At 36.7% G+C, this 16,288-nt stretch overlaps 1 protein-coding gene across 1 annotated transcript in view; it reads right to left on the reverse strand.

Moving 5' to 3' along the window:
- Window positions 1-16,288, reverse strand: part of PLXDC2 (plexin domain containing 2) — a 426,562-nt gene that overhangs the window by 212,481 nt on the left and 197,793 nt on the right. The window contains exon 3 of the mRNA XM_080661690.1: window positions 99-245. Coding sequence (XP_080517816.1) covers window positions 99-245 — 147 coding nt within the window. The remainder of the gene's footprint in view (window positions 1-98; window positions 246-16,288) is intronic.

A 16,288-nucleotide genomic window follows, 5' to 3' on the forward strand; every position in this document is an offset into this window, starting at 1 on the left:
CTTGAACAATGATCATAACAAGAAATGTTGATATGTTAATTAAAACAAATTTTTTTTCACAGCAGGAAAAAATAAATTTGAAATGTCAAAGCACTTACTGCAGCTTGTCGATGAGTATTGGAAAGTATTCCATGAATCTTCACTTTGTCCTTTTCCATTTGGTCTATGTTCACCCACAAACCCCGGCTGGCCGAATCAGATGGACCATATATCCGAGATATATAGTAATTGTGATCTGTGTCCTCCTGTAATAACAGAGAAAAATGCACATAAAGAACAGAGCATGGATAGACCTTGAGGGCACTATGCTAAGTGAAACAAGTCAGAGACAGATAAGTACTGTATGTTCTTATATGTGCAATCTAAAAAAGCTGAACTCATAGTAACAGGGTAGGATGGTGATTACCAGGGGCTGGGGTTTTGGAGAAATGGGGAGATGTTAGTCAAAGGGTACAAACTACCAGTTATAAAATGAATAAGTTCTGGGGATCTCCTGTACAGCATGGTGACTATAGTTAATACTGTAGTACAAGCACAGTATTATGTACTTGAAAGTTGCTAAGAGAGTAGATTTTAAATGTTCTCCCCACAACAAAGAACCGGTAATTATGTGATATGATGTCAGTGTTAGCTAATGTTATCATGGTAATTATTTTGTAATATATTAATGTACCAAATTAACATATTTTATAGATAAACTTACACAATGTTACATGTCAATTATATCTCAATAAGGCTGGAGAGAAAAGAAGCATTTAATCCAATTTATGTAATTTACAGAGTTATGGACAGTTTAATTAAAAAGAAAAAAATGTCAGTTCTCAAAAGAAATGAACAAGACACAGTCCCCAAAATTGTTAAAATACAAACAAATAATGATACTATGAAATTAAAAATGTTAGTATTCTTCAAAACAACTAAAGGAGTTAACCTCTAATGGATGTGAATTAGATAAAAAATATATATATAAAATTAGTAAGCTTCTTTAGAAGAAATTTATAAATAAACAATAGCCTTTCTATTACAGGGATCTCTCTAATTGCTGACCAAAGAAAATGCCACTCTTGGAACTATTTAATGAAAACTTGAACTGTAATTACCACTGAGTGGCAACAAATGCAAACTTCTTCTTTAAAGCTGGGGTTACATTAGGGCCTGCTCTAAGTTAAAGAGCCTAGAAATGGATAATATTTTTGTTCTCTATAATTTGGGTTACTAAATTCTACTTTTATGTGATTCTCATTATTAGTATCATCATGGTGCCTGCTACAGAACCTTTATTTTTCATGTCTCTCACTCAGTGCAAAGACTTAAATGTTTTAAAAGGCAATTTTGAAGGGAAACCCCCAGAAAATAAAATGATTCTTGACTAATTCAAATTGCAAATAATTTTTTTACCACCAAATGTAATTGTGCATATCAATTTGTGCAGTCCACTAGATAGAATATATTTTAAAACATTCAAGTATATGTAAGAATAATGGCTATTGAATAGAGGTTCTGTGATTTGAATAATAATGTTTGAGATGCAAATATTGTCTAATGCATTTATTAATTATGCTAATTAAATAAAATATAATTATTCTTGAAATCTTGTCAAAACAAGAATCCTAGCTACCTTTTCACAAGCCATCAGGCTAGATATATATAGAGAACTGACTACATAAAGGAAGGGAATATTCCTAATACTAGTAGATTTTTCTGCATGACTAAAAGAAAAAATACTGATCCTAAATGTAAATATTGAGAACAGTGATTATATGTTAACATTAAGATTTTAAAAAAAGTTCCTAAGTAAACCTCCAATTAAACTCTGGGATTAACATTGAATTGTGTATATATCGATAAGAAAATTATGCAGAGAAAGGAGAAAAAAGGAGATACAAAGAAATAAGGAGGAATAAGATTCCATGCAGCCCAAGAGAGATTTAACATCTTAGGGTTACCAGCACTCCCTTCCAGAAGATTAAGACACTGATTATGTGGGTTCTGGGTGGAGGGGGTAACAAGCATTGTGACAATGTAGCCAACGGGTCTTCCCTGTTGACTGGCGCTTCACCACTGGAAACTTCTGAGGTGGGTCCCCTCCTTGCCATTGGGCACAAGCCATTTTGCACATGTCACTCCAAAGGCCACAAGCATCATAAGAAAGACCAACTAGTGAGCATCTAAAAGCTTAAAGGAGATTCTTTCTCTTATTCTGATTGCTGAGAAATGTAGGCGTGAGACTTGAACTACTGCCCACCTGTTGCTGCCATGAGGAAACCCGGCCTGAAGATACAGCAAACGTAGATGAGAACAGAACAACAATCAATGCAAAGAACAAGCCAGATCCCTGATCAGGTACATATAAGTGTGACCTACACTTGGGTGTGTTAACCATGAAATCTCTTTTCTTGTTAAAACACCTTTTGTTGGGTAATTGCCAACTAAAAGAATCCTAACTGACAAACAAGTTTCCCTAACTTGCAACCAAAAGAGACTCAACTTAAGCAACACACAGAATAAGGCAAACTAATCTAGAGATTTACAGATCTGTGTAACAAACATCTCCCATTCAATTCGGTATTCTAGCTAATTACATAGCAAAACTGAAAATTTAAATCTAACTTGCCAGAAATCATCAGATCTGAATAACAAGTGATAATGATTCATGTAATTTCCCAATGAATCATATAAAGGGGTGATTTTGAAGAAAATTGTCAATGAGTTTAAATAAGAATTTTAATTTTTCCCTATTGCTAGAATTATTATAAACAGTTCAGCAACACTAAAGTCAGAGATGTAATCTTTAGGTGAATTATGTAACGGATTCTATGATGCTGGCAAATTTCCACATAAATACCAAATATTATCCTCTTTAAAACTGCAGATTTTCACTATAGAATTCAGTATAATTATTGCAATAAACACATTTAAAGTGGCTTGTATTTCCCTTAACCCCTATATCTCTGTAATTAATCAAGGTATAGTCTTAAAGGTAACATAAAGAATAAGAGTATCATTATACTTAAATAATGATCATCTGCAAAAATATACATGTTGCATAATTACAATTGCTGATATGGATATGTGATAATACACCTTTATTTTTACGCACATCTTTGAAAATATTGAAAAGCTGAAGATTGGCCTTGGTGTTTGACAAGCTTGTCAATTGCCATGGCAACTTCTATTCAAAGAGGAAAACTATTTTTTACCCAGGAATTTAGAGACATAAGTTATTAAATTCCATGGTGAAGCACTGGGCTCAGTTATTCAGGGGAGCCATAAAATAGCTGTCTTAAAAATGTAACATTTTAGCACTATTAAATTATACAACCACATCTTGTCCTGTAGAGGAGTAATGGTTAAAGAGTTGTCAAAAGCCACTTCAGGCACAAAGATTTTCCTTTTCTTCTCAAACACAAACTATTTTTAACATCATAGAAAATAAAACAAAACACTAATAAGATATGCCTAGTTGCCAATTCATTTAGGAAACCAACTATTAATGAAGGTAGATGGCACAGTAGGTAGCTATAAACACTATAAATCCATTCTTCTCAAACATGCCAGAAAATGAACAGCTGTAAATGAAAAGAGGATATACAGCAAAAACACAAGAAAAGTCATCATAATTATAGCCTAAACATTCTGCAACATGCAATTTACACAATTCCTAACTCATTGTCTTCTTTTCTATCATGGGGGTTAAGCTGATTCTATGATGGGTAATTTTTATGAATGCCTCACATTGCTTTATGCAGTAATAGCATTTGAACTCCAAATTTATTTCACTGTGCTAGTCATTTGAAATATATGGATACAAAAAACATAAAGTTCTTAGGTAAAGTTATTTAGCATTGGATCAATTTGTTACCTCACAAAAATAGTTCCATAATAAATAAACGATTATAATTTCAGCTATTCCTGCCAAGTATTAATATATATCAAATATATAAATAATTTCTTATACAAATCATTTCACAATAACTATATAGTGAATTTAAACTTAAAGCTATTTTAAAGTATTACCTGCATATATGTTAAACCCCTCAAAAACAAAGAGTTAATATAGTCTTCTTTGATATAAAAGCAAGTTAATATAAGAAACCAAAGGACATGATAAAGTAAAAAAAAAAAAAAAAGAGAGAGAGAAAGAATGAACTGGCAGTACGCAGGAAAAAAATTGCAGAGATAAACTCAATAGTAACAAGAGGAGAATAAACATGATGAAATTACTAGTTAGGACACAGAAAACAGTCTTAATAAGTGTATACAGGATGAAATGGAAAAGATAATGAAATAATTTTCTAAGATAGACAATAATATAAATTATATATGTATAGTAGTAATATATATATTTTTTTCTTAAACATAAATATATATTTAAATATTTTAAAAACATTAGAACAATTTTTCTGAGATAAAGAATTGAACCTGTACATCATGTTCCAAGAAAATTTACAATAGGATTTTGAGTACTAAGAAATTTGCTATTATTCAAAAAATCATGGATTTTTAAAAAATCTTATAAAATCTAGAAAAACAAATCAAGTTATCTATAAGGATGAAAAAAATGGGATAGTCTAATACTTCTTCATAATATCCAGTGGAAACAATGTCCACACAATGTGAGAGAAAGAAGTTGTGACTCAAGAATGTTTTATCCTGCGAAGTTGTAATTTAAGTATAAAGGCAACAAATAGATTTTTAATCATACAAATGCAGAAGGAATATACCATAAATGGGACTTTCTTAAAAATGTGATAACTAATTATACAACCAAAGCAATCAGGAGGGGAATCAAACATGGCCTCAGGAACGGAGAAGCTGTGGTAAACTTCAGATAGTGAGCACTGACTCCACAGCAACTATGTTCAGAGAAACAGGACATTTTCGTTATTATGGTTATAAATCACAATGCAAACATCAACTGCGGAAATAAATAAAAATAGTCTAAGTTCATTATTATGCTTCATAGAAAGTAATCAGTAGAAATCTGAACTGTAGAAATCTAGTGTTAAAAAGTAAGAAACCCAAATTTTTAATATTAAGAGAAACCTTTAAGGAAAAACTCTGAAACCGGATGGTATGCATGCTTCCAAAGGCCAGAAGGTACAGTTAAATTCATTATTTTCCTCAAATACAGTATTCTTAATGCAACCCAAATATATAAAATTATATCCATCTAAATATAAACACATACCTTTAGTCTTTTATCTATTTATCTTTCTCTCTGATTTTATAGATAGATAGATGATAGATAGATAGATAGATAGATAGATAGACAGATAAAAGGGAGGGAAGGAAGGAAGGAAAGAGGAAGGAAGGAAGGAAGGAAGGAAGGAAGGAAGGAAGGAAGGAAGGAAGGAAGGAAGGAAGGGAAGGAGGGAGGGTGGGAGGGAGGGAGGGAGGGAGGAGGGCAGGGAGGAAAGGAAGGGCCCAGCTGACTTAACTCAGTGATTGACCATCAAACTATGAACTTGGAGGTCACAGTTTGATTCATCATCAGGGCACATGCCCAGGTTGTGGGCTTGATCCCCAGTATGGGGTGTGCAGGAGGCAGCTGATCAATGATTCTCTCTCATCATTGATGTTTCTCTCTCTCTCTTTCTCTTCCTCTCTGTCTTGTTGATTACATGAAATTATTGCACCAGTTCTCATTATGCTCATGTTTTACACACACCTTCACCATTTCTCTAAGAATTTTTACCTACTTGATCTATTTGCACACTGATCTAATGCCCTATAGCTGACTATGGCTATTAATTGGCATGGTTTATTTTATTAATTATTCACAAGAGTTTACTTAAGTGGCCTCCAAAAATGTAAGATTACTTGAGTGTGTGTGTGTGTGTGTGTGTGTGTGTGTGTGTGTGAGAGAGAGAGAGAGAGAGAGAGAGAGAGAGAGAAAGAGAGAGGGAGAGAGAGTTTATTGTGAGGTCAGATTACTGTGCAACACAACAAATTTGGGATTCCAGCAATATTTCCATTATAAAACAGTTTCCACTTTTTCCAGTAACAATCTCTCTCGCAGAGGAAATGGTCTCTCGTGCTGTGCAGAGAGGTAACTGTGTAGCCAAAGAGGCACAACCTGCTTATTTGTGATCTTCCAAATAATAACAAAACCGAGGATCTAGAATTCAGTTAAATGATTGCCTAGCTCTCCAGGCATTTTGAGATGTGTTGGTATGTGTTTATGTTGATTCATTTATTAAATGAAGCAGAACCTATTTTCCAACTGGATAGAGTATGCTTTTATCGGCCCCTGGTTGAAACCTTTAACCTTTGCAAAAATGAGCCTAGGAGACTATTCCCAGGCTCAGAGTGGTGAGAAAGAAGAGGCCAGCAAGAAATTCTGCAGCAGTTCTGAGTGAATTACTAGTATTAACATCTCAGTTTATCTTTTATAAATACAAGCAAGGCATTCCCAAACAGCGGTCACTAAAGAGACTCACTGCCAACTCACAAGGGATCTTCCAAGATCCAAACATCTAGCAAAAAATGTGTAATTAAAAAGTTTTAAACTATATATGAGATTTCTATTAAAACACACAAAGTGCCAAAACCGGTTTGGCTCAGTGGATAGAGCGTCAGCCTGCGGACTGAAAGGTCCCAGGTTCGATTCCGGTCAAGGGCATGTAACTTGGTTGCGGGCACATCCCCAGTAGGAGGTGTGCAGGAGGCAGCTGATCGATGTTTCTCTCTCATCGATGTTTCTAACTCTCTATCCCTCTCCCTTCCTATCTGTAAAATATCAATAAAATATATTAAAAAAAAAACCCACAAAGTTGGCATTAAAATAATGTAGCTCAAGGGAGATTTGGGGTTGAAGTACAGTTTCTGCCTCATTGTAAATTCTAAACTTTACTCTTGTTATAGGAAGGGGTTGAATTAGGTTGTCTCTTAAATTGCCTTTCAGCTAAGGTTCTGACATCCTAAAGCCACAAAACAAAGAGAAAGCAATTGCTAAGCATGGGATAGAAGACTCTTTGCTTTATTTAAGTGATACTCACCAAAAGAAATAAAAGTGTGCAGTTTGAAGAGCCAATATAGGTAGCTAGTTATAGTACCTGTACACTATAGTACCATTTCAATATGTAATTAATTATCCTAATTGACAAATTATAAATTGGCCTCAATATTGGAGGCAAAATTCACAGACTCTTTGCAGGGGGTGCCAGAATCCCTGAGAACACTATGAATACATGTGCACTATTTTTCAAATGCATATTGTTATGGGATTAATGTGTGATAATTTTACAGAATCACTGGATTTCTCTATAATTCTTATTATGGTGTATTTTTCTAATCAACTGAAAAAACACACCACAACAACAACCATTGTGTGGAGGGCCTCAAATATTCTGATTTAGATTTACCATCCATAATGGGGCTAAAGTTTGCATACTATATACATACTCTCTTAGTCGGCTCAGGCTGCCATAACAAAATAACATAGACTGGGGGTCTTAAACAACAAAAATTTATTTCTCACAGTTCTGGAAGCTAGGAAGGTCAAGATTAAGGTTTTGGCTGATTTGGTTTTGGGTGAGAGCTCTCTTCCTAGCTTGTAGCTGGCCGGCCTCCTTCGTGCTGTGTCTTCAGATGGTGGAGACAAATTTCTCTGGTGTCTCTCCCTCCTCTTATAAGGACACCAATCCCATTAGATTAGGACCCCGCCTTTATGACCACAATAAACCTTGGTTACTTCCTAAAGACTCTATCTCTAAACATGGGGCTTCATCATGTGAATTTTGGGAGAACACAATTCAGTGCATAGCACTTGCAGACAGTTTCTTTAAGTTTGGATTTGTAAAGAAGTCCCAGATTTATTAGCTTTGAAAATTAATGACATTTTCTAGTACTAATCAAAACTGCCATTCAAGCATTCTAATATAGGAGGACTTTTGGAAAATCTACACAGTTCTCTGTCTTGGCCTACTTCTTAGAAAAAAATGAGAAATGACTACTATTTATATTTCCAAAAGATGATGGAAAATAGTTATTCAGAAGCAGCTTTTAAAAATTAAAAAGTTGAGAATTTTCACATAACCAACAATGTGAAAAAGTTGGATGGTTTCCTCCTAGCACCTGGTAACCGCTTGGCCAACATTTTCATTTCTAAGGAAACTGTTACTACCCCAAAATTATCCAGTCTGGTATTTCAAGTGAGAGGCTAATATACTTTTAATTAGTCAATTTTTTAACATACTGTTTTCACTCATTTAATGTCAAAGAATGAAACTTTTCTCCTGTCATTTTTTCTTTTCTTATAACTTCTCATGTCCTCAAAATTTTAGCCTCCGAGTCAGTCAATGATTAATAAGCAATAGACAAACTGTGAATAGAATTTTGCCAAAGGACGTTTGACATCACTTTCACTTAGAATCAAAATCCAATACTAATTTACATTTCTAGATAACATTTTGCAAATAAGGTTAACTTTCTAAACCTCTATTTTCAAGACTACAAAGTGAAAGTTACAATAAAAATAGCCACATTAGAATACTAGGGTTAAGTCCTTGAGATTAACATCTATAATAATAAAAGCATAATATGCTAATTAGACCGGACAGCCAAATGACCTTCTGGATGTCATTCTGGACGACCTTCCGGTTAAAGCTGTGGCAGCGGGGGTGAGGCAGAGGCAACTGCCAATGCAGATGGGGGTTGAGGTAGAGGCTGTTAGGGGTGATCAAGCAGGCAGGCGAGCAGTTAGGAGCCAGTGGTCCCAGATTTTGAGAGGATGCAGGCCTGGCTGAGGGACCACCCCCACCCCCCACCATGCACGGATTTCATGCACCAGGCCTCTAGTGTGAATATATGTTAGAAACTAAGAAGTGCTATTAGAAACTACTTTTGTTTTGTTGACATAAATATTGCAGGTAACAGAAAAACAATTTAGGATATTTTACATTATTGTGGTACTCACGTTTATTGATCTATGAATTATCCTCAAATATCAGAGAATGAAAGTTCAACATTATCACCAGATCAAATTCATTTGCTTTATCCTACCATCTATCATTGAATTTTTGTTGGTTGGTTGGTCTTTGTTTTGAATCCTTTACTTTTATACCAAGTAAATAGTTATTTATTCTGCATTTGAACCATTCAGGATTCTGTTGAGGTGGGCTGGGCTCAACTGGGCATTGTTACTGTCTGATAGTGTCAGCTGGGTCACTGCTGGTTTGCAGCCAGTTCGCATGTTAGCAGGTGATGGTAGTTTCACACGTTGTTGGTCACACGTTCAGGATCTCTATCTCCATGTGCCATCTCCTTCTCAAGGAGGCTAGATTGGGCTTATTCAAAAGGTGATAGAATCCAAGAGAGTAAGAGTAGAAGCCGCAAGGCCTCTGGAGGCATTGCTTATAATGCCTTCACTTCTGTCTCATTCATTTGATCAGAACAAGTCACAAGGCATGCCCTGAATTTGAAGGGTGGGAAGGTAGATTCTACTTCTTTATTGTAGGAATTTTGGGCCATTTTTAATCCACCATGCCATCCAAATTTTCTGTTCATGAGTGGTTGAGCTGTTTTGCTAAGTTTAAACATAGAGATACTTTGCCTCCCTTACCTGCCCCCCCAGAGATACTGTACCATTTCCACTTCATAGAGCTAGCATTTTGATAATACCCTCTGGGGAGCTTAAATTAAAAAAAAAAATCTGTAAAGGTGCTTTCATTTGGCACAGAGCTACTTTTGACAACATAAATCTTTGTGCTACTTCCTAAATAAGTCATTAAATGCCCATTTCAGATGATAAATTATTCTGGGGTCACATCTTTAAAAAAAGGAAAATCTTATCGCCAACTCCCTTAACTTTTGATAGCTTTTTAGAGGTCAAACAAGGGCAAGGCAAAGGGAGAGAGACTGCCATAGTTTCATAAATCATTAAAAATAAAGAAGCAAAAAGAAAAGCATAATCTGTAGAGTAGTATTATTTTAAAATTACTGATGCTAGATTCAAACAAATATTTTCATAATATAGTTTTGCTGACTTTGTAGAATGAGTCTCTTTTACATCTATAAAGCTGGCATTTATACCTTAAAATAACAAGATAGCTAGTAAAGATTTTATTTCAGTGCAGACTGAGAAACATGTTTTCCTTTTTTACTATTGTCTTACAAGAATCACACAGGGGGAAATCAGTGTTATTAGCTTCTCCCTTTCCTAAGAACTAGCTCAAAAGACCTCAAGAAAAATGCATGCAGGTCAAATTTTCAAGAGATCACAGTCTAATGTAGTAAGATGCTATAAAATGGTCTGTTTATTTACAATCATTTCTTTTAAGTTTACACTAACAAGTATTTATGATGCATTGATTATATATGTGGAAGGCCTTCAGCTCAGTGTTGAGAAGGACCAAAAATATAGTCCTTGCTCTCCTGAAGCATGCAACAGATTGAGCTAATGCAGGTACTTAGATATGTATATTCTAAACCAGTATGAGGTAACTACAGTCCTAATGGCACAGTCAGTCCCATAAGACTTCGAAGAAGGCAAACATTTCATTCAGTCTTAGTGATTTAAATCAGGGAGGGTGGGTTCATAGAGTCATGATATTTAATGCGGACTTTGAAAAATGATTTGAAACTACAGAGAAATACTGGTCTGAGCATAGGGGAACAAGCAGGAAAAGCTAGGAAGATTATAGAAACTATGCTAGCATAGGTAGCTAGATATTAATAAAGGAAGAAAACAAAGGGAACCAGACATTAAGCCTAATAAACTAGGGAGCAAAACTGGTTAAGCTAATTATGTTGGGAGCTACAGCTTCACACATTCTATGGAACAACTGCATCCTCCATCCTTGGGACCTAATCCCCAAAGTGGGAAGGAAAGATTGGTTACCAGTCATTAGCTGGGAGTATCAAGGGAGAGAAAAGGGGGAAACTCGTTTGCTGGGTGCATGTGCAGTAGGAGCAAAGATGGTGGCCAAAAGGGGAAGGAATCTAGTCTGGGAAAAGGATCTGATTGGTTAGGGGGAAGGCCCAGCACAAGCCCACTAAGGTTCAGGAAGGAAATTGGCTAATTTGAAAGACAGCCAGCTCCTTCCCAAGACCGAGATAATATAGTCAAAGCTTAACAAAGGCCTCTCTCAATAGCACACATGTTCCCGAGCTCCGGCATGTTCTCTCTTTCTGTAGTAAGCGCAGGTCCAAGTGTGGCTCCAAGGGCCAGCCTGGCTACAGCAGCACAGCACCGGCCTGAGCGCAGCTGGGGACAGAGGCTAAGTTAGCTGGAAGAGCACAGAGACTGAGCTGGACACAGCTCTGGCATGGACTAAAATGAACTATGCCTGCCAATGCTGGGCCCTGGCACAGAATTCCTGGGCCCGCTCCCTCCTTCTGCGCTTGGTAAAAACAAGGCTGGACTTCCGCAGTGGGACGGAGCTGAACCATGGCCATAGATGAGACACAGACTCCAGGTACCTGGGGACAGTTCTTGGTGTTTGTTTCAGCTTCAGTAAATCTTAGCACTCCATCTCATCTTCCCATACATAGGTCCCAAAATGCTTTTCTCCAAACACCACAGGAACCCATGTCCACAGCCTATAACTAGAACAACAGGCATGTGAAGTGAGTACAGTTCAGAATTTAGATTGCTAATCCCTTGGATGTCTGAACTTGATTCTGTATAAAGAGAGAGCCTTGGAAATAATGGATTAAGTGTGGTTCAAAAGGAACAATCTAGACAATAGGATGGACTAGAGAAGGGGAAGATTAGAATCAGACATTGGTTTGGAAGCTATTGCAAAAGTCAAGAATAAAATCATAATAGCTCCAAATAGCTTACTAACAGGCAAAACAGCAAGGAGAGAGGCTATTGTGAGAAAGACTGAAGTGCACTCAAAAACGACCCAGATGCATTTAGTCAGGACAACTGGACAATCTGACAGTTCAGAGTAATGGTGTCAGTTAACATTTTAAAGCAGAACTTGCAATACCTACATGGCACTTTAAATTCTAGAAAACACATATAAGAAATAAATAATATCATTGGTTTCCAAATACAGTGCATACCAAGGGTCACAGAAACAGGGACTTAAGAATAACCAGATATAATTGAAAGACCTCCCATATTCAGATGACACACGTATTTCTCTATCTTACTCTCAACTGACTTCGAAACATTGCTCAAGGTGGGACAATGCCATGAGCTAAGGAAAAACTTTCAACCCTCCAATTCTTGTCTGCACATTAAAATTACTTGGAGATCTTTTAAAAATTTCAAAGCCCAGATAATATGCAGGCCAATTAAATCAGAATCTGGTTTGGGGTGTATAGTGTGATATCCCAATTGTGCAGAAAAGTCTGGAAAACACTGAATAAGAGCATATATAACCTATTAACTGAAATTTCCAATTTGCAACTTGAACATGTTCTATATCTACATTATCATGTCCAAAGAAAGATGCTAGAAATTTAAAAAATCAACTTATCCTTAGAGAGATAATATAATTTTAAGAATTTCATGTTTTTAAATGTTGAGCTTGCTATTCTCCAAACTACATACAGCAAGATTTATATTACAGAGAACTGTAGGAGTAATAAAAAATCCATTTTTTTTAATGGTGACTCTTAAAGTTGTAGCCTTGTTGACATTGATCTCAATAAAGAAGGCTGAATCCACATTTCTTTTCCTTAATGGATATCAGAGATGGAAAATTTCTGAGATATTTTCTGAATGTTTCATAGGTTGTATCTTACATGTCCCAAATAGTATAAATTTGGAATCCTCATGTCATGATTTTTGCTATATTAATTTGATGTAACATTTATGTGCCACCCTACCTCCCCCCAGGTTTACTAGCTTTGAAACAAGTTTAAAGATAAAGCACCTTTAAAAGGCAATGGATATGCTGTATTATTTTGATATATTAACACAATTTTAAAGATAATTAGTCAGTCTACATATATAGTCATCAGGCTTTGCATAAACATAAAGCTCAAAGAATTATACAGTGGTAAATTGTATGTGACTATAACAAACACAATAGTAATTATAAACACTACTTTGAAGAAGGTTAGAGTTAGCTTTGGGAAATTTAACTTGATTTACATGTATATTTCAAATGAAAAGTTCTCATTTACTGTTCAAAACTTTTCATTTACTGTTCTCCCATTAGAATTCTAGAGAATTTCCATTTGCTCATGGATTTCCTCTGTCTTGGCTTTGATATTGAAGTAGGTCTCTTCACTAATATACAGTGTGAATAAAAGTTGCTTAGAATAGTCATTAGTAAATAAAATGAACTCAGCTAGTTATAGATACAATTAAGAATATTACTTAATGTTGAAACATTAAAAACAATCTGGGAAAGGAAATGAAGAAAACTTATGTCAAAGTTATCTTTGGGATTTGCTTTGGAAGGAATATTACTACCCCAGGGAATAAAGGTAGAGACAGTGGGGAGAAGGATGAGGAATAAAATTCCAACGTTCCCTCAGAGAACAGAGTGTAGTAAATATTCCTTGGAATCAGATGAGTGAAAACAGGCATGTAGGCACAATGCATCAACATTCTGTTGTAACCATTGTAAAATCCAAAGTCCAATCTGGGTCTTTGCACTATTCAATTTTGACTTAATAATTTATAAGTAATCAGTCTAATATGTAGGACAGAGTTCACAAAATCAGACACATATTTGGTCCCCTGATGCAGCAGAGATTTTTATATACACGGTGGAGCAAAGTAGGTTTACAGTTGTTTATATGAGGAAAATAATACAATCATCCTATATAATAAAAGTCTCATATGCAAATAGACTGAACAGTGGAACAACCGGAACAACTGAACAACCGAACAACCAGTCACTATGACGTGTGCTGACCACCAGGCGGCGTGTGCGGAACATGGTGGGCATTGGCCGCAGCAGGATTGTAGAGCAGGTGAGCAGGGGTGCCAGACCAAGGCGGGGCGCCGGTCGCTGTCATCGGGACAAGCCTCTGGTGATTATTGAAAATTCTTTGCTCCTGCATGCCACAGTCCCACCCGGCACTCATACCTGCTGCCAGAGTACATGGCCCCACTTGCACCCACTGCCGGTACTGGGAGCCAGTCCTGATCACTCGGGGCCATCAGCGGGTGTGAGCAGTGGCTGCCAGCCCTGATTGCCCCTCAGGCTTCTCCACCTCCCCCTGCTCCTGAGGGGCAATCAGGGCAGCAGCCGCCACTTGCACCCACTGACAGTGCCGGCTCCAATAGCTCTGTACCATCAGTGGGTGGAGTGGGGCCAGCACCGTCAGCACATGGGAGCAGTGGCAGCGGGAGCAGGGCTGCCAGCAGACAGGGGACCAAGGGCCGCAGTGGGAGGGGCCGGGCAGGGGCATGGAGGATGGGCCGAGACCCACCCCTGTGCCTACCACAGCTTCACAGTCCACAGTTCCTTTCAAGGTGCACAAATTCGTGCACTGGGCCCCTAGTTAATGAATAATAATACAAGAAAAACTGTGTTTCACATACTCACCATTGTAAACCTACTTTTGTCCCACCCTCTAACTCATCATGGTCTAAAGGTTTATATTGCAAAAATAATGCCAGGAGTGGCTCACAAAACATGTAGAGGAGTAACAGACATAATTTTCAAAGCCAAGGAAGCAAAACAAACAGATTGCCTTGAATACTAAAAGTGGTCATTTCCCTCAGAATAGCTAATTAAGCAATGAAATCATTTTCAGGTTAATCTTCTCAATGAAGGAGTTCTGGAAAGTGGTTACCTAAAACTAACTTGTTGTTAGCATACTTATCAAGGCATTTATGGTATAGGAAAATATTTTAGATCCATGGTAAAGAATTCATAGTACAGTGATTCCCAAAGAGTGAAATGTGAAGGGAAAAAAAAAAGGATAACTTGGTGAGTTTTTAAATAAGATACATCTAGTAACCCACCTATCATTTATTCTAATACATATTCTATTTCTTTTTATTGTTTTCTTTTTCTGAAACAATAGCAATTATAGATAGATAATATAGATTTAAATGACATATCTTTTCGAATGAAAACATTGTCTTTCTTTTTCCATTTTGGTTATATGATAATCCCCAAACTGCAGAGGTCACTGCCATAGTGTTTTTTGCCTTCTTTTTTTAAGGTAGTTTAGAACACCTTTAAAGAATCAAAAGCATTGATCATAAAATTGCTGAGTTAGAGCCTAGAGAATTTCTCATACTCTGACAAAGCATATTTTATTCACAAGGACTCTAGAAAAGTTGTAAGGTTTTCATGTCAAAGTAAAAACTCTCCTTCCCCCTGAAAATGATAATAGTGAATCCAGAAAATGAGTATTTCCATGTGCTTCACATTTCTTCTTCATGGGATAGGGCTCTAAAGAATTCTTAAGGCCATTCTGGGGCTTATGAGTGGCTTATGGGCTATTATGCAGCATGGAGAGCCACCATGAATCCTCAAAGCAGAGGAGCGGTGGTGTTTCTTCATGTTTCTGATCTTTTACTCCTTAATCTAGAGAACAGCTTCTGAAGGTCCTCTGGGGATCAGGCTGTTCGAAGGACCAACAAGGCCCTTGGAGTACATTAGCCCCAAGAAATGCAAACCCCTCACATGGCTTCCAAAGACCTCAGGGCTCTGACTGAAGCCTCACTCCCCAGTCCCTTCCTATGCCCCTTTCTCTCACCACCATGGCCTTCCTTCAGGTCCTGGAACAAATCTACCTCCTCCCTGCTCACCACCTCCTCAAAATGCTGCTTTCCCTACACAGAGAGCTACATCCCCCTCTCTCCACCATTAATGTTTCAACATAAATGTCTCCTCTTTGGAGATGTCTTCACCAACACTCTTATTATAGAAGACCCTTCTCATCCCAGCTCCTAATCCTTATCTCTGCGCCCACTTTATTCCTTCATATTTATGATTCTAGGTTGACTTATTTACTTTATATCTATCCACCCCACTAGACTGTAAGCTCCAAGAAGGCATGTTTCATTTCTGCTTTATTTACTAAAAAAATACTAGCAATGGACACTGTTGAGTGAATAAATAAATAAATGGATGAATGAAACTGAGTGACCTTATTGTCTTATTTTTGTAAAAAAGAAAAGGAAAAAAAGTATTCTGAGTTCCTAAATGTCAGTTTATAAATAAATGTAATACTCTTTACCCAATAGTAAGTTGAGGGACAATTGCTTGCTGGCTAATAGATCCAATGGTTCCATGATGAATTCTGGCTGAGTACAATTGTGAGTTTAGCATTTAATAATAAGTGGAATATTAAAATGCAACTAGGAAGAAAGACCTAAGGTCTGTTGTTCAAATCATGTGAGAAGTGAATGGGGAAG

This window comes from Plecotus auritus (genome assembly GCF_963455305.1).
Source record: "Plecotus auritus genome assembly, chromosome: 1".
NCBI lineage: Eukaryota > Metazoa > Chordata > Mammalia > Chiroptera > Vespertilionidae > Plecotus > Plecotus auritus.